A 19218-nucleotide genomic window follows, 5' to 3' on the forward strand; every position below is an offset into this window, starting at 1 on the left:
CTAACACTTCTTCTTGATGTTCCTCTAAATCTTGGCACATCCATGTAAAAACCTTAATAATCTTCCATCATTTTAAGAAAGGAGGGTGATGTGGGGGTTTCAATTATACAGTTACAATGTTATATATTAATATTAACATAGTAGGATTTTGGTAGTTGTCAAATTTGTTTTAATTTAGATGATTTGCTCTTGTATATAAATTAAGATTTTTGGGCTAATTGATATTTTTATATTTCATTTCCATATTCTATGCACTTACAACTTTTAAAATATAATCTATTTAAAATCCAAGTTAATTACAATTCACTACCTCTGCATCATTTTTTCCTGTGGTGAAGGGCATTAGGGACCCAATGAGCACTTTTCAAACTAAAAAAATGAGACCAAATGGTTCATTGTCATTGTCAATTCTCCTCTCTCACAGGTGTTTTGATTTATAACATGCCTTTTCATTGAGGTGAGGAGGTTTGACAAGATGCAATGAAATGATCCTCATGTCTCCTCTCGTGTCCACCGTTATGAGAAAGTTCTGGCGGGGCAGCAGGGTCTCGACACGGGTCGTGGAGTTGACAACATCAATAGCCTTCCTGTAATGCCCGTTTTGGGCATTTGCTGTATTTCCAGTACGTGGCTCCGTGGATCATCCTTCCTCAGAAATACTGCCAGCGCTAGAGCAAGCGTGTATAACGATGCTGAGCGTAGATTCGTTTGGGCACACTCCATCGCGGTGCATTCTCCGGAAGAACTGCAGTCGATGCAGCTACACTTCCAATACATGTCCACCAGGAGATTCCCAAGCACCAGCTCGCGATCCATGCCCGTTCGGTAGAGAGGCTTGCCCTCTGCCAGGGATTGCGAGGTGGTGTAGTGCCACACCAGTCGCGACCACGCAAATGCCGCTGCGAGACTTGGGGTGGTGGAGACGGAGAAGAGCAAGTCCCATGGTACTTGTAGGGATAGAATTAACAATTTTGCGCTTGATGATTTCACTCCTGTCTTCCACCTTGTGGTCGCGCAATCACTTCCATCGCTATCAACTTCTCTGGATATTAAGCAACGTCTTGGGCAGTAATTTCACACTGGCAATGTGGATCTTGCGCAAACACTCCATCGCGTGCTTCAGAGTCTCGCCCCCTCAGTGATAATGAGCTTCGAAGGATTGGAGCACTGCTCCCTGATACCACCATCGCTCATCATAACGACGATTAAGACAGTAGAGCTAGTTGACCACGTCCATGTTTTGGCTTTGTTTGCTTTCAACTGCGGGGGAGGTCGCAGTGAGTCCCCGGCCCGTGACTGGTGGAGAGGCCGTGAATGCAAGCAACACCACCCGACGTCTCTTAAATAAAGGGCTTGCGCTCAGAAGAAAGAGAGCTCTTCGTCAAAAGGAGATCAAGCGACCGGAACAAGTACAAGGTTATAAAGATGTTCTCGCACACAATTTGTCTTCCTTTGTTAACTCTGTTGGTCCAGATTTAATTGGGGGAATGTAGCAAAACCATTGCAAGATCGGCTTTTTGGATCCAGCCACACCCACCCATCTATCAAATCCTCTATGGTTTCACAGCAATGCACGGTCGCCACCCTTCTCGCAGAGCAAATGCAGGTGCCTGTATGGAATCGATTCCGTCAAGCACTATGGGACTCGCTCTTCTCCTTCGTCCCCCCACCCAACGTGTGAGCGAAGCAATCCTTAAATTCAGCTTTCGCTTTGGACAGAGGTGTACGTGAAATTATTAGAGAGATTATTCAATGAAGAACATGCTCTGCCTAGAAGAATTTGAAATTTTAACCAGCGTGGAGGACTTTGTGGATGAAGCCTTTGATCTTCCGAGGCGATTCTTTGAAAGCAGCGCGAGCGGTCTCTTTCACCTGGGCAGCCTTGCTCCTCACAAGCTCGCCCTCGTCAATCACCGCTCGAAAAGCTCGCTCGAAAGCAATCCTCGGGATTAAACCATCTTCACCATCTTTCGCTAGTCCCACTCCAATCCCCAAGTGCTCCACAATGATCCGTGCGTTCCCTCGCTGCTCTCCGTAAAACGGCATCGTGATAATCGGAACGCCCCGGCTTAAGCTCTCCATCGTCGAGTTCCATCCGCAGTGGGTCATAAAACCACCCACGGCCCTGTGCGACAGAACCAAGAGCTGTGGTGCCCATTTCGTCACCACCATTCCTGTCTTGTTCGTCGTCGCCCGTTCCAAAAATCCCTCCGGGAGAAACTCCTCGGCACCATTGTGCAGAACCCACAGAAATCTCTTCTCGCTTGCTTCCAATCCAAACGCTAGCTCTTCGATCTGTTCCCGGTTAGCGCGAGCGAAGCTTCCAAACGAGATGTACACGACGGACGCGGTGGGCTGCTCGTCCAGCCATGCCAAGCACTCGACTTTGTCACAGTGTTCACAAGCATCGTCGTCCGCGAAGTAGGGGTCTGGAAGCAAAGGCCCGATATCCATGAAAGGAACCTTGTTGGGATTTATCATCGCATTCTCGCTCACAGCGATGCATGCCTCCTCCTCGATCGCAGCAAACGTGTTGCACATCACTCCAGCTGCCTCGTGAGCTCGAAGAGCATTTGTCACGTAGAAATACCGCATCACATCGGGGATTGTCTCTATGACTGGGCTGCTAACTTGGTCGCTCGAGAGTGGCGAGAGTCCAGCCGAATCTATCCCGGGTATTCGCACCAGCTCTTGAGCTCGCACAGGAAGCTTGTTTTCGTGTAGCATGCTCTTGACATAGAAATGAAAGGCCAGTGCCATTCCCGGTGATGGGTAGAAGATAATCCTGGGAATGTTGAGCTCGTCCGCTACGTCTTGGGCCCAGGAAGCGAGCAAGTTGTCCGTAATGATGCAGCTTATCGGAGGATTAGCAGCACTGATGAGCTCCTTCAGTTCTACTCCATCTTCGGGATGGAATCTAAAGGACCAGAGAATGACCTGCATCGAGTCGTGCCCCGAGCTCGATTCCTGCTGCTCTTTGGGTGGGAAGTTTTTTTTGAGCGTCTGGAACTTGATGTGTGGGTTGCATGCTCGTGCTTTGGCCTCTCTCTTCACTTGCTCAAGCCTGAACTCGTGACAAACGTAGCTTACCTCGAAATCAAGGCCCGCTAGCCTGCTCGCGAGGACTAAAGCCGGGATCATATGCCCTTGAGCCAAGTAAGGAACGACCATCAAGTGAGGCACCTCCTCTCCCATTATTGATCGCTCTCCTTACCCCGGACTTCCTTCTCAACGATCATAAAGGCTTTGAAACAAATGGTGCCAAAGTGATCACTGTTGTTCCGGCAGAAACGAAGCAGCACCGCTCGCTCCAAATGTGGACACGAAGCACGCAGCATCGACAAACACGCTAAAACCGGAACGAGGCATAACAAACAAAACAAACTTACATACCATCGATAGATGGAATGGAACTCAGAGGAACAGCTTGCGACCGCTGCTGTTAACTTGTGCCACCACCGCGGCACACTTGTGCAAGTTGTCCACGCCGTGTCAACTAGTCAGCTGGATCCTCTCCCATTACCTTGCTCATATCCACCTTGAGTCCTGCCTCATCTTCTAGATCTTCCAGCAGAGCCTTTTCCAGGTTGTCAGTGAGTATCTCGTCCGAGAGACGAGCTAGCTCCACTTTCTAGTATACTCACAATCATCTCCACAACTTGTTGGTCTGACGTATCGAAAGTGGTATCTGAAGTCGCCTGGGGTATACTTTGGCGGCTCGAGACTGAGATAGTTCTTGTCATACGTAAAGACTGTGTGTGATTCCTTCCTGAGATTGTGCTTGACGGACTCCTCGCACTTGGCCAAGCACCGACCAAAGACGATCTCAACTTTCTCGCAGAGAACTGAAAAGCTGGGCCATCCTGAAGTGTGGCTCAACACCAAGTTTGCAACCGTGTCCTGGGTAGCAGAGGTAACCACCTGGAAACATATGTCTTCCATCTGGCCACACGCTCCCACGATGGAAGAAAGTTTGGCAGTTTCACTCCCGCAACAGTGTCAAGATTCTCGCGGCTTGAAAGATAGCTGGCCGAGAGTTCCTCTGAAACTCCTCGTATAGGCGAGGAGTGTAGTGCATCTGCTGATCACTTCCATCACAAGCTGCTCCAGCTGCTTCTGTACCTTGCGAACAACCTTGTAGTACTCAAACGAAGGATCCGCCGCTTGCTCCGACCATGTCTTGGACAGGTGCTTGTTCTCTTCAAACAGATATTTTTCCTGCGGTCTGGCTTCTTCGTGGGAGCTCTCATTATCCGTCTTGTTCCGAACGCAAACGTAGCCCAGCCTGGTGACAACTTTGTTGTAGATACCTTCGGGAGCGCCGTCGACTTTGGTGACCAACGCCAGTGTCCTCTTTCCCTGCTCGTCAACTTGCCGAGACATTTGGATCGACTCGCAGGTCGAAAAGTCTGTTGGCCGGCTGATCATCAACTGGCACTCAGGTGATTCCTGGCAAATCTGGAGCATCCGCCTTGTTAAGGATATCGGCTTGTTGACAATATTCTTAGATAGCAAGCTCGGAGGTCGCCGCATTGATCGCGTCTGGTATCTCATCCTCGTTGATGGTGAAAGAGCTCTTACCATCATACTCGATACTGATAACCTCCTCCGACTCATTGTCCGCTTTCTGGAGCCTGAGCACCAAAGGAGATCGTGTCACGATTCCCTCTCCATCCGACAAACTTAAGCCGGCAAGGGAATCGACTTCCCACTGGATATCACCAACATTCTTCCATGACGTCCATGGACCTCACCTTGTCCACCGCGTCAAGCGAAGTGTTGAATGAAGCATGGATAGGACGCCGAAGCCATTCGAAAAGAACCTGTGGACCGCAAAGATTTGAAGATCATATATACAGAGTGAGTTGTCCATTGATCTTCAATCTTCGATCGCCAAAAGACCAAAAGCCAGTCACCAAAGGAGTGCGCGAATGCTCGCGACCTTCATTTTAAATCGAGCCATCCAGTAAAAATAAAAGAAAGAAAAGAGTAAGCACAATTTAGAAAGCTAAGTAAAACAACGAACCTTGGGTAGAGGTCAATCGACTGTTGCCGCTTAATCCACTTCTTCCCATGCACTCACAGCCTCGAAAAGCACACTCTTCACATGTTTCGCAGCTAGGCCACATCCAAAACACGCGTTCGAAAAACCAACATAGTGAGCAGCACTATCGGAGTCCCACTCGAGAACGAGCCTTGCAACTTGCAGGCCCGTGTCGGCATCCCCATGAACTTGGCATGCTGCAAGTAGGATGCTGCTGGCAATCACACGAGACTCCCAAGACAGCAGCTCCTTGCTCAGTGCTTCGGCTTGCTCCAGCCATCCAAGCTTGGCGAATATGTCCACCATGCACACGACATGCTTTTCGGTGGGTTGTATCCCATAGTCGTGTTCCATCGAGCTGTAGAAGAGCAACGCTTCGTGTAGAAAACCAGATTGACTGCACGCCGAGAAAACGCTGATAGACGTGATCGCGTTGGGCTTGAATCCTTGCTGCAGCATTCTTCTCAGGAGGTTTAAAGCTCGGATGCTATCACTGCCTTGAGCATAAACTCCTACCATGGCGGACAAGGAAACTACGTCTAGACATTTCATGCGGCCAAAGATGATTTCGGCCTCGTCCACACAGCCAAGCTGTCCATACATTTTCACAAGAGCTGTAAACACCCTGTTGCTGGACGAGCTTTCGTCGAGGGCTGATGTGAGTCTGGCATGGATTTCTCGCCCCCAAACAAGTGCTCCTACGCTTCCACAAGCCTCCAGCACCGCAACATAAGTTACCTGGTCTGGCTCGAGCTCCATTTGGTGGAAGACATCCAGAGCCAGCATTGGCTCACCGTTTTGGACGTAAATAACGATAATCGTGGTCCAGGTAACCACGTCCCTGGAGGGCATTCGATCGAAAACCTCTCTTGCTTCGTTCAGACAGCCGCATTTGCCATACATGTTGATAAGTGCGTTGGCAACTGCAACGAGCTCCTCAAACTTTGATAGAGCAGCTAGCTCGTGAATCTCTTTGCCTTGGTCGATGTCTTCAGCCACGGCACAAGCATCAATGATCACAACAAACGCGCGGCTGTCGAGGAAAGCCCGCCCTAGCAGCATTTTCTGGACGACATCAATAGCCTTCCTGTAATGCCCGTTTTGGGCATATGCTGCAACCATAGCTGTCCATGACGCAGGATCTCTGTGCTGCATTTCTAAGAACACTCTTTCGGCGCTTCCAACATCGCCACATTTGCCATAAAGAACGATAAGCGCATTTCCTACGTACTCGAACAGTACGTGGCTAGTATCCATTGCGGCGTGAATTAATCTTCCGTCAGCAATGCTGCCAGCGCTGGAGCACGCGTGTAGAACGATGCTGAGGGTAAATTCGTTTGGGCGCACTCCATCGTGGTGCATTCTCCGGAAGAGCTGGATCGACTGGTGGTAATGCCCATTGCGGGCATATGCTGCGATCATGATTGACCACGAGTAGACGTTCCTGCAGTGGATCCGCTGGAACACTTGTAGAGCGGAGTCGAGGCAGCCACACTTCCCATACATGTCCACCAGGAGGTTCCCAAGCACCGTCTCGCGATCCATGCCTGCAGCGGCGATCTGCTTATGGAGACGCTTGCCCTCCGCCAGGGATTGCGAGGCGGTGCAGCGCCGCACAAGCCGCGACCACGCAAATGCCTCCTCCGCTGGATGGGGTGGTGGAGACCGAGTCCCATTGTGTAGCATTCAGGGTATCTTGCGATGGATAGATCGAGGGGATTTGCATTGGGCGATCCAACAAATGTGGGCTTGATGATCTTCACTCCACTCTTGCTTGCTAAACCGGTGTGATCATGCCACCGCCAACGCCCAACCAGCTTAACACGCAACTTCCCGGCCTCGTCAACTTGGCTGACAAGCTTGGACGAGTCTATGTCGCGGATGGGAGCCCCACGCTTGTGGATGCACTCCATTGCCTTGAGAGTCTCGCCCTCCTCACTTACGATGAGTTTCGAAGGTTGCTCGAGCTCGCTGACTACGTTCTCGTGTAGCAGTCCACCTCCGTGACAAGCTTGGCGAGAGCGTGACTGATAACTTGCCGCCCAGTCCAGCGTCGCTCGAACGGCGAACACCGTCTGGTAGCGTCTCCACCTTGCTCTCTCGAGTCCTCGAGATCCGGGAGCTCTGAGCAACACAAGGTCGTCGACAAGGCAGTCACGGGCGATGGGAGATCTCAGTCGAGCTCCTCAAATTCTCAAGAACCCTAAAAATGCAGGAACCTGCAAATGGAACAAGCATCGAATGAGGGAGGCGCTCACGTCGCTCACCCAATGAGACGAGTCATGGGCGATTACCTTGAGGTGCGTGGAGTGGAGTTCTTGGATCAAAAAGACATTTTGCTCTTTCTTGCAGCAAATGGGAGCCAGGTCTTGTTTGACATTCTTCCACCCAGGAGCAGCATTGGAGGGGCATTGGTTTGGAGCACAAGATCTTGAGGACTCCATCCCCAAGCAGCTGGAGATTTGGCAGAGGCAAGGAAGGGGGCCTTGCCTTGAATGCTGTCTGTGGTGTTGTGGGGCCTTGCTTGGAAGAGCGAGTCTTGTCAACACTGGCGCGTTGCTGCCGCTGCCAACCAATTCCTCCACGATGGATGAAATGAATGAATGAGGAGGGAGGACGGCAAAAGAATTGATTTTCACCGACGGTTGCAATGCAAAGAGCTGGATGGCCCACGAACGACACCACCATGCTACCTATCTATCTATCTTCTCTCCAACAAAGCGAGAGTGAGAGAGAGAGAGAGAGAGAGAGAGAGAGAGAGAGAGAGAGAGAGAGCAAGATAGAGCGGAAGACGAGATGGATCAAAGCTTTCCGACACTGACGCTCCAACAACGTGGGGCCGGCTGGGCTGGCGGGCCTCGGAACGGGATCGCGAAATGGTACCGAGGAAGGACAAGCTCCAACGTAGAAAATGGAGGTGAGCCATTGTTTTTGTGGAGGGACAGCGATGTTGCTACTAACTTTTCTCCCTTTCCTAATGTTGGACAGCTCAGTCGCGGTGTGACCCGAATGATCGACGCAAAGTTTCCAGCCTCCTCTTCGCCTTTCTTCCTTGTGGGGGCTGCCAGCTTCAGAGCAAAGCGCTGCACCAACAAAAGCACATCTCAGTGCGTGCTGATGCCAGGCACCTAACTCGCTGTTGCTCTTCTCGTCGCTCGAGGAGGAAGGAGCACGCACGCACGCACGGCGATGGATGCGCTGCGGCCCTAGGCGCAGCCATTTGGTGAGCCATTGCAGTCTGCCTGCTACTCATTCTCACTCTCTTCAAATGATTCTTTCGCAGCGCTTGCAACGTGATGCCAGGCCAGTCCCAACTGATCGTCCACAATTGTGGGATGGCAAGGAACGAGCACTCGCGTGGCTCAGCTCCAGTTGAGTGAGAATTGGTCTTGCAAGCAAGGCTTTTGTTCATCCGTGGCTTTTGCGTGGTGTGTAAACAGGGATAGTCGCACTCGGGCTGCTCGACTTGCTTGCTTGCTTGCTACTGATCGAGGAAGATGGCATGGACGTGGAAGAAACGGTACTCGGATAGAAATGGAGACGCGGTGATCAGCAGCACCTCGCACCTCCCACCGAGTCCAAATAATGTGAGTCATCACGAGCGAGCAAAAGGACACTCTTTTTTTCTCAATTCTCTTGCGCACTCTCTTGCACAGGGTGATCATGCGAGGATCTCCGAGGCATGGACGCAAGCACCATCGGAGTTGGCTCTCAAGGTGAAGGAGGCCGAAGTGAAGCAGCATGCTAAAGTCGCCGAAGAAGCTGTCGCAGGTAGCGTCTTCTTTATGTCCGTCTTTGGCGAATTCGTTCTGAAAACTCCATCTCCATTTCGATTTCAATGCAGGATGGGAGAAGGCGGAGGCCGAGACGGAGTCCATGAGAAGGCAGCTGGAGCTCGTCCAGAAAGAAAAAGCCGCACAGCAGGAGCGTCTCTCGCACTTAGATGCGGCGCTCAAGGACTGCACGCGCCAAGTGCGACTTGTCAGAGAGGATCAAGAGCAAAAACGACAAGAGCTGCTGCACAAGAAAAACAAGGAGGTGGACAAAATCCGAGCCGAGTATGAGGCCAAGTTGGCAGACGTTGGGCGACAGCTGCTAGAGGCGGGGGCAGAGAACAAGGTGATGGCGATGACGCTCCAGGAGCATGCTAGAACAATCGGGGAGGTGACAGATGCCAAGTCCCGAGCCGAGGCGGAGATCAAACTGCTGCAGCACCGCATGGAGTCGGTTGAGAAGGAGAAGGGAGCGCTCAAGTACGAGGTGCATGTCCTCAACAAGCAGATACAGATACGAAACGAGGAGCGAGACTACAGCAAGCGAGACATCGAAGCTCTCAACAGGCAGCACGCGGAGGACACAAAGGTGATGAACAAACTGGAGGCCGAGTGCCAGAAGTTGCGGATTCTGGTCAGGAGGAAGCTCCCTGGTCCCAATGCTCTAGCGCAGATGAAGATGGAGGTGGAGAGCCTAGACGGGGGTGGCGAAAGCAAGAGAAGGGGTACTAGGAGCTCCACAGAAACTAAGCTGCATCAGAATGGTAGCCGGGAGATCGAGCTGCTTCTTGAGAGGTTGCTGTCCATGGAGGAGGAGACGAAGATGCTCAAGGAGGCACTGGCTCAGCGGAATGGCGAGCTTCACTCCTCTCGGCTTATATGCGCCAAGACGGCAACCAAACTGTCAGCCATGGAAGCGTACTTCGACAGCGTTTCACGAACGCATGGACTGTCCAAGCCGAAAGTCAATGGCATCGACGCGGACTGCTCGCCTAGTGTGGTAACGGTCTCGGAGAATGGCACTGCGGACGATGAAGTTAGTCGTGCGGATGCTTGGGCTTCTGCACTGATTGCGGAATTGTCACAGTTCAGGAAGGACAAACCGTCACCAAACAGCATGACAAGCGAAGCCATCAGCTCTCCATCAACCTTTGGCGGCATCATGGATGACTTCACGGACATGGAGAAACTGGCATCCGAGTTAACGAGCGAGAAAGCTTCTCTTGATGAAGTAACAATCATGGAAGTCCCCGCGGCAAGGAAGCTGGAACAGGATTTCGAGAAGGCAGAAGGAGCGCTCAAGCCACAGGTTATTCAAGATGGTGGAGGCAAAGAAGTGACGGAGCTCCAACTCTCGATAAGCAAGGTGGTGGAATCTCTTGCGGGGTCCCTCGGTCTTCTATCGCCTGGGGATAATTCGGAAATGATCATAGATGGTGGACTGGAAGCCAGGCTCCAGAAAATGAGTCCACAGCCGAGTGTGGAACCGGCACCATCGTTGCAAGAGTTTGTCAGCGAGCTCCTTGGAGCGTTGGAGATTATATCGTCCGCAGTTAGCAGCAAGAAGCACAGGTCCAGTGCGGTTGAAGTCCTCGACTGCGAGACCCAGACGTGCAATGGCGATGACAAGCTGGAGCTTGAACTGGTCCGCATTGAGAAGAACGCTCTCGAGAGCCACATGAAGTCCGAGCTTAGTCGCCTGACAGCTATGGAAGGCGAGGTGCTCCAGCTGAGAAGCGACAAGGTCCAGCTGCAGCAGGGCCTAGATGCGGGGAATCAAGAGCTTGAAGCATCCAAAGCTCAGCTCCAGGAGGCACAGCATCTCATTCAGGAGCTACAAACAAAGCTCTCTCTTTCAGTACCGGACGGGACCAAGGAGGAGGCCATGGTTGTCACTGAAGTGGAATCTCAGGTTCGATCCAGCGGTTCATTAATGCAAGATGCGGTGTCACGGCTAGAGAAGGAGCTCGAAGAAGAATACAAGCACCATGAAGAAGACAAAGCAAGGAGGTGAGTTTCTTTCTCTCTCTCTCTCTCTCTTTTTTTCTATCTTTCTCTTTTGATACGACAAAGGTGTGTCAGTACGATTCAGGAAACTGATGGTTTGCAGTTGCAGGAAAGAGCAGCAGGAGAGTGCGGTGCAAGCGGAGGAAGCCGAGGACGACAGGCGGACACGAAAGGTTCGTTTCTTTGAATATTTTAACAGGATTGTCAAATCGAGAAACGCCCGTGCCTGGCTTTCGTGCTGCAGGGGGAAGAGATTGCCGAGGCCGAAGCGAAGCTAGCCGAGTGCCAGAAAACCATCCTCGCTCTTGGCAAGCAACTCAAAGTCCTGTCGTCGTCACCTCGCCGGGAGGCGAACACGAACACGAGCACGAACGCTGACTCCATAGTTGGGTCGTCGAGGGCCAACTCGATGCTCTCAGTCTTGCGAAACTTCTCGGAGAGCGACCCCGAGGAGGAAATGGTCTCTCGCGACGTGACCATTGCAACACCAGTGAACGAGTCCTACATTCCGACGCTACGCCAGGATCATGACGAGGAACAGGACGCTGGCTTCCCACCTTCGAGCCCGCTGATGATGCAGCGAGGGGGTGCCGGCTCGAGCTCCCCGGCCACGAAAGCCAGACGATCGAGCTTCTCGCGGTTTTTCAGAGCCAAGAACAGTGCGTGACTTGGAGTGGAGTGGAGTGGAGTGGATAGACGAAGAACAGAAACAAAGTTGGCCGGGGCAGTCTAGAACGGGGTGTACAGTGTGGATGGCGATGGAGTTTTGGAGATTTTTGGCATGGCTTGGCTTGCACTGCTCGTCCAGGTAGCAAGCAACGAGAAAAAAAGCGAATCATCAAGCGCACTCTCGCTGGCGGGGGGGTGAGAGGGGCAACTTTGCTTGAGCTTTGGGACAAGTGAAGCTTACTACTTCTTCGCTCCTTGCTCTTTGTTCTACGCAACTCACTCTTTTCTCCCTCCCTTCCTTGTGGCCTGCCAAGTGTGGCGCGTTTAAGGCAATGCCGGTGAGGAGGACGGGCGAGGGCTGTAGATGGTTGACCGGGCGGCCGGCGACCGTTGACCATCCCAACGCGCATTCCACTACTTGTGGGCGCAACGCAAGCGCACCGGGTCTCGCGGCTATGGATACCTGGATGGGATCGATTTGACTGGGTAAAGGAGGAATCCAACAGTGGAGGGAGAGGTATAGCTATGCAATGAGGAAGAAAAAGGAGGAGGTGGAAGTGGTGGTGGTCTTGCTGCTGGTGGCGGCGGTGGTGGCGAGCCTGGGAGATTTATCCCAGGACAGAGATGCGCTGCTAGATTTTTACAATGCAGTTGGGAGCGCGAGCAGCAACCGGCGGCTGGGCTGGAACAGGAGCGCTGGCGCGGGTCCCTGCGATTGGCGCGGGATCGAGTGCTCCTCCACTGGAATCACCAGGATTCGACTGCCCGGGGTGGGTCTCGCTGGAAGCGTCCCTCCCGGTAGCCTCTCCTCGCTGACGAGCTTGCGGGTTCTCAGCCTCCGCTCCAACCGGCTGGGCGGTCCCTTCCCCGATCTCCGCAACTGTTCCCAGCTCCGCGCGCTCTATCTCCAGGACAATCGCTTCTCCGGCCGGCTCCCCCCGGATTTCAGCCTGTGGCCGCAGCTCCTCCACATCAATCTCGCCTACAACGCGCTCAATGGCAGCATTCCCACCTCCATCAACAGCCTCACTCGCCTCACCACGCTCAACCTCGAGAACAACACGCTGTCCGGGGGCCTGGCGCCGGAGCTCTCCCTCCCCAGGCTGGTGAGATTCAGCGTCGCCAACAACAATCTCTCCGGCCCAGTGCCACAGCGCCTCCAGGGATTCTCCTCGGCCGCCTTCGATGGCAACGTTCTCATCTGCGGCCCTCCACTCAGCAACAATCCCTGCCCCATCACCGCTGCCCCTCCGGCCATCACCCCGGGCATCCCGCCCCCGGGAAGAAGAAGACGCTCCAGAGGCCTCAGCTCGGGCGCCATCGCTGGAATTGTGCTGGGAAGCATCGCCGCGGCCGTGGTCGCCGCCCTCCTCTGCTGCTTGCTCGTCGCGAGATCCCGGCGGCAAAGGCGAGCCACTGGAGGAGGAAACAGGCATGTGACAGTAAGAGCTCGAGCTCAATCCAGCTTCAAGCCCAGCGCCGGGGCGGTGGCGGCTGGCGGATCAGGAGGAGATCACGCGGGCGATTCCACGTCCAAGGAGGAGGATCTGTCCAGCTCCCTCCAGGGCGATCAGCTGGTGGGCAGCAAGCTCGTGTTCTTGGACCCGGCCAGGAGGGGCTCGTTTGATCTCGAGGACTTGCTGCGAGCGTCGGCCGAGGTTCTTGGCAAGGGCAGCATTGGAACCACGTACAAGGCAGTGCTCGAGGATGGCAGCATTGTGGCGGTGAAGAGGCTCAAGGACGTGACCGCGCCTCCCTCGCAGTTCGAGCACAACATGCAACTCATTGGAGGTCTCCGCCACCGGAATGTGGTGCCACTCCGAGCTTACTACCACTCCAAGGACGAGAAGCTGCTCGTCTCGGACTACATGCCGCGAGGGAGCTGCTCGGCTCTCCTCCACGGTAAGTTTTCTCAAGTTCTTCCAAAGTTCTTCCAAGAGAAAAGGTGGTGAGCAAGCTGCAAAATGGGATCTTTGCAGGGAACAGAGGAGCTGGGAGGAGTCCCCTGGATTGGCCATCGCGTCTCCGGATCGCCGACGGCGCTGCGAAGGGTCTGGCATACATCCACGAGCAAAACGGCGGCACGTTCGTTCATGGCAGCATCAAATCGTCCAATGTGCTGCTGGCCAAGGACTTCGAGGCGTGTGTGTCGGACGCCGGGCTCGCGCATCTCCTCACCACCAACGCCGCCGCCACCTCGTCGCGGATGCTCGGCTACCGGGCGCCCGAGGTGCTGGAGACGCGCAAGGTGACGCAAAAGTCGGACGTTTACAGCTATGGAGTGCTGCTGCTGGAGCTGCTCACTGGGCGAGCCCCGACGCAGGCGTCGCTTACCGACGAGGGGATTGATCTGCCGCGATGGGTCCAGTCGGTGGTGCGCGAGGAGTGGACGGCCGAGGTGTTTGATCTGGAGCTCATGCGCTACCACAACATCGAGGAGGACCTGGTGCAAATGCTGCAGCTAGCTTTGAGTTGTACGTCGGTGGCGCCGGAGCAGCGGCCCAGCATGAGGCAAGTGGTGGAGACGATCGAGCAGCTGAGGCGTGCCAGCAGTAGCGATGGTGGTGGTGGCGGCGGTGGTAGTGGTAGTGGCACTGGCGAGGACACATCCTGATTCATTCCTTAGGCCTGATCGAACTCCATTGTTTTGTTCCTTTACTCGGGGTGTTGCATAAGATCTTTCGATCATTGTTGTCATCAATCGCCATCATCCATGTAGAACACCTGGGATTGGATTGTTTACATTGGATTTTGAAAAAACCTGTCTTTTTGTTCAAGTACCAACAAATATAAAGCTTGTTTTAAAAAATTGAAGTATAGACTTTCACAAGTTTTAATAAAATTTGGAAAGCTTAATAGATTTCAACTTGTGATGATCAACTAAATCTTCTAATTGGAAGGAGCAGTTCTGGTATGACTTCTTTTCCCTTTCTTCCTGTTTCGCTGATTTCGTCTTTATTTTGGTGATCAGGTTAATTTGTTTTTCTTCCTTTGTTCTAAGTTTATAAACTTCCTTACTCTTCCCGTGGATTTGACACTGTACTGTCCATGAAACAGAATCTTTGCCACTGCATTGAATTAAATAAGATTTTAACATATTCAAGATGCCGATATAGACTTATAACACTATAGTGCTTGAAATGAGATTTTGTTTCATGTCACAATTTTGTTTTTTAATAAAATGTTGATATATGAAGTTCTGCTGCAAAAAATGCCCAAGCTTTTCCTAGGTATATCAGACCTTTCTGCCAATGTTCTTTTAGATAATTTGGAATTAAGATCTAACGCTACTGCAAGGTGCAAGTTGCAAGTTGCAAGTTGCAAATTAAAAATGAGAGGGACGAGGAAGAGAACTGCGTCTATACGTGGTTACCTTCATTAAGCTGCATAGAGGTTTGCCAGTGACACATAGCTCGCAGCACTCTTGGGCGCCATCTCACAGGCAAGCTTAGCAGCACCGGCGCCGTGCCTGACGTTACGATGGAGTCCACAAGCTCCAGCCAAGCTTCCCCACGACACTCCATCCCCTTGAAAAGGCATGCACCCCGCAAGCTCGGACGCATTCTCGAGTTGCCCCACTTTCCCAAACACGTCGATGAAGATGCAGTAGTGCTCGATGCAAGGCTTCAATCGATGGTCCGCCATGGCAGCCAAGTAGGAGCGTGCCTCTCTCAGCAATCCCTTGTGAGCGCAGGCATTGAGAATTATCAGAAACGATACGTCGTTTGGCAACACGGACTCCAACCCCATGCTGTGAAGCAGCTCAAACGCATCGCTGTAGTGCCCAAACTGAGCATATGCTGCAAGCATTGTGTTGTAGGATACAGTGTCTCTCCCTGGCAGCGTTAAAAACACGAGTTTCGCCGCAGGAACATTTCCTGCTTGGGCATCTGCGGCGAGAGTTACGTTCCACGTTGTAGCATCGCGCTCGGGAGACTTGTAGAAGAGATCCTTGGCGTACTCAGCGTATCCGTTTTGGACATAAACCGTAACCATGGCGTTCCACGAGACAACGTTCTTGACAGGAAGTAAATCAAACAGAACTCTAGCAGCCTCAACGTTTCTCTTTTGTCCATACCCAGCCACCAGAGCGTTCCAGGAGACAACATTCTGTTCAGGCATTTTGCTCCACAGCTCTTTCGCTTGCTCCATGCGCCCACACTGGGCATACGCGGCAACCATAGCGTTTACAGTCACGATGTTCCACTCGCTCATTCTTCGGAAGAGACGCTCAGCCTTTTCAATCAGTCCTTGTTCGGCAAAAGCAACAATCACTATGTTGCAAGACACAACATCGGGCTCTGGAAGCGCATCAAACAATCGCTCGACGAGATCGATGCTACCACTGTGGATGGCCGCTGCCAGGAGTGTGTTCCACGACACCATGTCGTGGCAAGGCATTCGATCAAACATTTCCTTGGCACCCTCGTACTCCCCGTTCTGCGCGTGCGCCTGGACGATGCTATTCCACGATGCCATGCTCCGCTCCTTGAGACTGTCAAACATGGCAGCCGCGCGCGCGAGGCATCCAGCGTCGGCATAGAGCGCAACCATCGCATTGCACGACACCGCGTCCCACTCGGGCATCCGGGCGAAGAAGATGGTCTCGGCCCCGGCCACATTCCCATTCTGGGCAAATGCTACAAGCAAGGATGTCCACGTCAAGAGATTGGGTTCCGGCATCCTCCGGAACAAGCGGTTGGCCTCTTCCACACACCCGTCGTTGGCATACGCTTGGATCATCGTGTTCCACGACACACAATCCCTCTCGGGCATTCTCTCAAAGTATTCTTTCGCTTGATCCAAATGCCCGGAATGGGCAAATGCTTGGATCATTGCGTTCCAGGTGACAAGATCCCGGACATGGTAGCTACCAAATGCCGCAAGCGCTTGCTCGATCATGCCCTGCTGCCCGTATGCCGTGATCATCGCGTTGGAGGCGACGAGATCGCGCTTGGAGGGCGGCGTGGAGTCGAAGAGCGACTTCGCTGTGTCCAGGCATCCATTGTGGAGGCACGCGGTGATGATGAGATTCCAGGAGAAGGAATTGGGGGATTGGATGCGGTGGAATGCGGCGAGCGCGTCGCCCACGCTGCCGCAGCGGCCATACATGTGGATGAGGAGATTGGCGAGGTATCTGCTGCTGCGGTGGGGGCTGTGGACGATCTCGGCGTGGAGGTAATGGGCCTGTGACAGATCCCTGCACGATCGAACGCGCCGGGCAATCGCGTCTTCTTCTCGAATCCTCCATTGCTCTTCCAAAGCTGACAATGACCTTGCTATAGTCATACAAGATATAACAAAAAACTAGCTATCATCTGTGGACAAAAACATTGCCTCTGTTTGGATTGACGAGCGAGCGAGCGATGGGGAGCTTTCACGCCAAGAATCCAAGCTTCTCTCCGTTCTTCTTCGCAATTCTTATCAAGCCTTGCCGGACCTTGTTGTCTGCGCCCACGGACTTGCAAAACTCGGTAATCACCTGGAAACGAAGAATGTGGATTCATCCAAAGCAAGCTATAGACCGACAGTACCTGGGAGTGAAGAGCAATTCCTTTTCCACGCAGCTGGTTGAATTGCTTCGCTCCCAAAACACTGCGCGCCACCACCACCAGCGGAGCAAAGATTCCCGAGCTTCCTTCCTTGCTGCCAGCCACCACCACCAGCGATGATCGTCTTCCTCTTTGCCTTGCGGAGGAAGAGCTCAAGTTCTTGGTCTCCAACTCAAGCCCAGCCAAAGGCCTGCTTGAGATCGATCCAGCGATAAACGCCATGGAACTGTTGCGCCAAGATCTGGGAGAAGCTCTCACTCCGAGACAACCATGATCACCATTGGCCTGGCAGTAGTCTTCTTCTCCAAGTTCCTCCTTCCTCCTTCCTCTTTCCTCTTTTGCTCTTTCACCCGAACGTTCTCCCTTTGGCATCCGACTCGCGTCCAACGTGTCGTCACCATAGCCAGGAGATGACCAGATGAGAAATGAATGGGCGGATGCCTGTTCCCAGCTTAGCTTAGCCCACCACCTTTCTCATCAGTGTGTAACACCGTGTGTTGTGAGTGTTAAGCACACGCTCTCGCTCAGCCCGTTTGCCAGCACCAGGTAAGCTCCAACATCTCCGGGACTGACGCTCCACACTCTCTGTGCCGCCGACTTTGCTCCTCCAACGTCGCAGTGGATGTAGCATCCCCCCAGCAAAGCTCCCCAGCTTGCAGCATCTCCGCGCAGAGGCATGCTTTTCGCGAGCTCCACTGCTCTCTCCACCAGTCCCGCACGCCCGAGGATGTCGATCATGCTCGAGTAGTGATCCATCACTGGCGTCAAGCCATGGTCGCCGCTCATCGCCACGAAGTAGTGACAGCATTGCTGGAGCAGGCCCTGGTGCGAGCAAGCCGTCAGGAGGATGACGAAGGTGGCAGCGTCCGGAGCAACACCGTCGACTTGCATCGCTCGGAAGACTAGGATCGCGTCGTTGGCATGGCCCGACTTGGCGTAAGCAGCCACCATGGAGTTCCAGGCGGCTGTATCGGTTGCCACACCACGATCCTGCAGCTTCATCCGCTCGAAAACCTGTCTAGCAGCTTGGAGATGGCCGTGATGAGCATACACCGAGATCATGGACGCCCAAGCCGTGGCGTTCCTCTCGGGCATGCTCTCGAACACAAGTGCAGCTCCTGCCACGTCTCCATTGTCCGCGGTCACGGCCAACGCCGCATTCCAGGACGCAGCATCCCAGCTTGGCATTCTCCAGAAAAACTTCTTCGCTTCTCCAGTATCACTATTTGTTTCTGAAGGCGCCATGGCAGCCACCATCGTGTTCCAGGAGACCACACTTCGCTGAGGCATGCTCTCAAAGCACGCCTTAGCCTCGAGAACTTCTCGGCCGTGAGCATGCGCCGAGACCACTGCATTCCACGATACGACGTCGTGCTTGGGCATTCTGTTGAAAGTACTCTTGGCACCAGCAAAGTCTCCGAGCTGGAAGTTCGCAGCAACCATCGTGTTCCAGGAGACAACGTTTCTCTCCGGCATCCTGGTGAAGATATCCTTGGCAGGACCAAGGTGACCCTGGTCGACGCAGGCCTGGACCATGGTAGTCCAAGTCACAACGTTGAGCTCCGGCATCCTGTCAAGAACCTGGTGAGCCATGGTGGTGATGCTACCGACGAAGGCGTGAAGAAGAGCCGTCCACGATACCACGTCCCTGTGCGGCATCGTGTCGAACAGCGACTTTGCGAGATCCACATGCCCACACTGGGCATACGCGGAGACCATCGTGTTCCACGAGCAGATGCTGGGCTTGCATATCCCCTCGAACACAATCTGAGCGTCACGGATGCTCCCGCAGCTGCTATACATTTTCACCAGCAGATTCGCAAGGTACCTGCTGCTTCCAAATCTACTGCTCTTGATCTGTGCGTGAATCCACCTCCCCCTGGCGATGTTCTTCGACTCTCCGCATTGTTTCACAATGCCTGCGTAGAAGTCTTCGCTCTTATGAGAAGCGCTACTAGACATCCCAGCAGATTTCATCGCAAGCCTTCAGCACCATCTCTGTGATCGACGACGATGGCGAAGACGCATCAAGGAGTTCATCAGTCCAAATGAACCACGGAGCTCGTAAGCCATCCACCTTGACACCAAATCGTTCCAGGAGCTCTTGGACAGCAGGCCACTTCGTCTCCACTTCCCTCCTCATTACCGGAGCTCCAGTCACCAAAACTTTCGT

The 19218-nt window shown here is 53.2% G+C and overlaps 7 protein-coding genes across 10 annotated transcripts; 2 read left to right on the plus strand and 5 right to left on the minus strand.

Annotated features, from left to right (window-relative positions):
• Window positions 1–516: 516 nt before the first annotated feature.
• Window positions 517–3695, minus strand: LOC9644464 (UDP-glycosyltransferase 72B1). The gene is made up of 3 exons (XM_002991801.2): window positions 1794–3695; window positions 1538–1610; window positions 517–1042 (listed from the first exon to the last, which is right to left on the minus strand). The coding sequence occupies exons 1-3, from the start codon at window positions 3193–3195 to the stop codon at window positions 517–519; spliced, it is 2001 nt and encodes a 666-aa protein (XP_002991847.2). The 5' UTR covers window positions 3196–3695.
• Window positions 3696–4811: 1116 nt separating this feature from the next.
• Window positions 4812–7933, minus strand: LOC112342933 (pentatricopeptide repeat-containing protein At2g03380, mitochondrial-like). 3 transcript variants are annotated; one of them, XM_024665584.1, is made up of 3 exons: window positions 7339–7933; window positions 5027–7263; window positions 4812–4942 (listed from the first exon to the last, which is right to left on the minus strand). In XM_024665584.1, exon 2 carries the CDS (start codon window positions 6728–6730, stop codon window positions 5057–5059), a length of 1674 nt encoding a protein of 557 aa, XP_024521352.1. In that variant the 5' UTR covers window positions 6731–7263; window positions 7339–7933; the 3' UTR covers window positions 4812–4942; window positions 5027–5056. The 3 variants fall into 3 exon arrangements, with proteins under 3 accessions (XP_024521352.1, XP_024521353.1, XP_024521351.1); XM_024665585.1 differs by having other exon boundaries at window positions 4812–4963; XM_024665583.1 differs by having other exon boundaries at window positions 4816–7263.
• Window positions 7934–8022: 89 nt separating this feature from the next.
• Window positions 8023–11747, plus strand: LOC9644465 (filament-like plant protein 4). 2 transcript variants are annotated; one of them, XM_024665579.1, is made up of 7 exons: window positions 8023–8267; window positions 8328–8415; window positions 8485–8631; window positions 8701–8815; window positions 8889–10827; window positions 10928–10997; window positions 11069–11747. In XM_024665579.1, exons 3-7 carry the CDS (start codon window positions 8542–8544, stop codon window positions 11489–11491), a joined length of 2637 nt encoding a protein of 878 aa, XP_024521347.1. In that variant the 5' UTR covers window positions 8023–8267; window positions 8328–8415; window positions 8485–8541; the 3' UTR covers window positions 11492–11747. The 2 variants fall into 2 exon arrangements, with proteins under 2 accessions (XP_024521347.1, XP_024521348.1); XM_024665580.1 differs by having other exon boundaries at window positions 8033–8267; window positions 10934–10997.
• Window positions 11748–11894: 147 nt separating this feature from the next.
• Window positions 11895–14270, plus strand: LOC9644137 (probable inactive receptor kinase At2g26730). The gene is made up of 2 exons (XM_024665582.1): window positions 11895–13395; window positions 13473–14270. Exons 1-2 carry the CDS (start codon window positions 12024–12026, stop codon window positions 14105–14107), a joined length of 2007 nt encoding a protein of 668 aa, XP_024521350.1. The 5' UTR covers window positions 11895–12023; the 3' UTR covers window positions 14108–14270.
• A 601-nt stretch (window positions 14271–14871) lies between these two features.
• On the minus strand, window positions 14872–16269 carry LOC9644138 (pentatricopeptide repeat-containing protein At4g02750). Its single transcript, XM_024665601.1, has one exon. It carries the CDS (start codon window positions 16267–16269, stop codon window positions 14872–14874), a length of 1398 nt encoding a protein of 465 aa, XP_024521369.1.
• A 489-nt stretch (window positions 16270–16758) lies between these two features.
• LOC112342936 lies at window positions 16759–17528 on the minus strand. The gene is made up of 2 exons (XM_024665589.1): window positions 17028–17528; window positions 16759–16975 (listed from the first exon to the last, which is right to left on the minus strand). The coding sequence occupies exons 1-2, from the start codon at window positions 17415–17417 to the stop codon at window positions 16871–16873; spliced, it is 495 nt and encodes a 164-aa protein (XP_024521357.1). The 5' UTR covers window positions 17418–17528; the 3' UTR covers window positions 16759–16870.
• On the minus strand, window positions 17523–18848 carry LOC112342938 (pentatricopeptide repeat-containing protein At2g35030, mitochondrial-like). The gene has a single exon (XM_024665602.1). It carries the CDS (start codon window positions 18846–18848, stop codon window positions 17523–17525), a length of 1326 nt encoding a protein of 441 aa, XP_024521370.1.
• Between the last annotated feature and the right edge of the window lie 370 nt (window positions 18849–19218).

This window comes from Selaginella moellendorffii, unplaced genomic scaffold (genome assembly GCF_000143415.4).
Source record: "Selaginella moellendorffii unplaced genomic scaffold, v1.0 SELMOscaffold_124, whole genome shotgun sequence".
In the NCBI taxonomy this organism is placed as follows: Eukaryota; Viridiplantae; Streptophyta; class Lycopodiopsida; order Selaginellales; family Selaginellaceae; genus Selaginella; species Selaginella moellendorffii.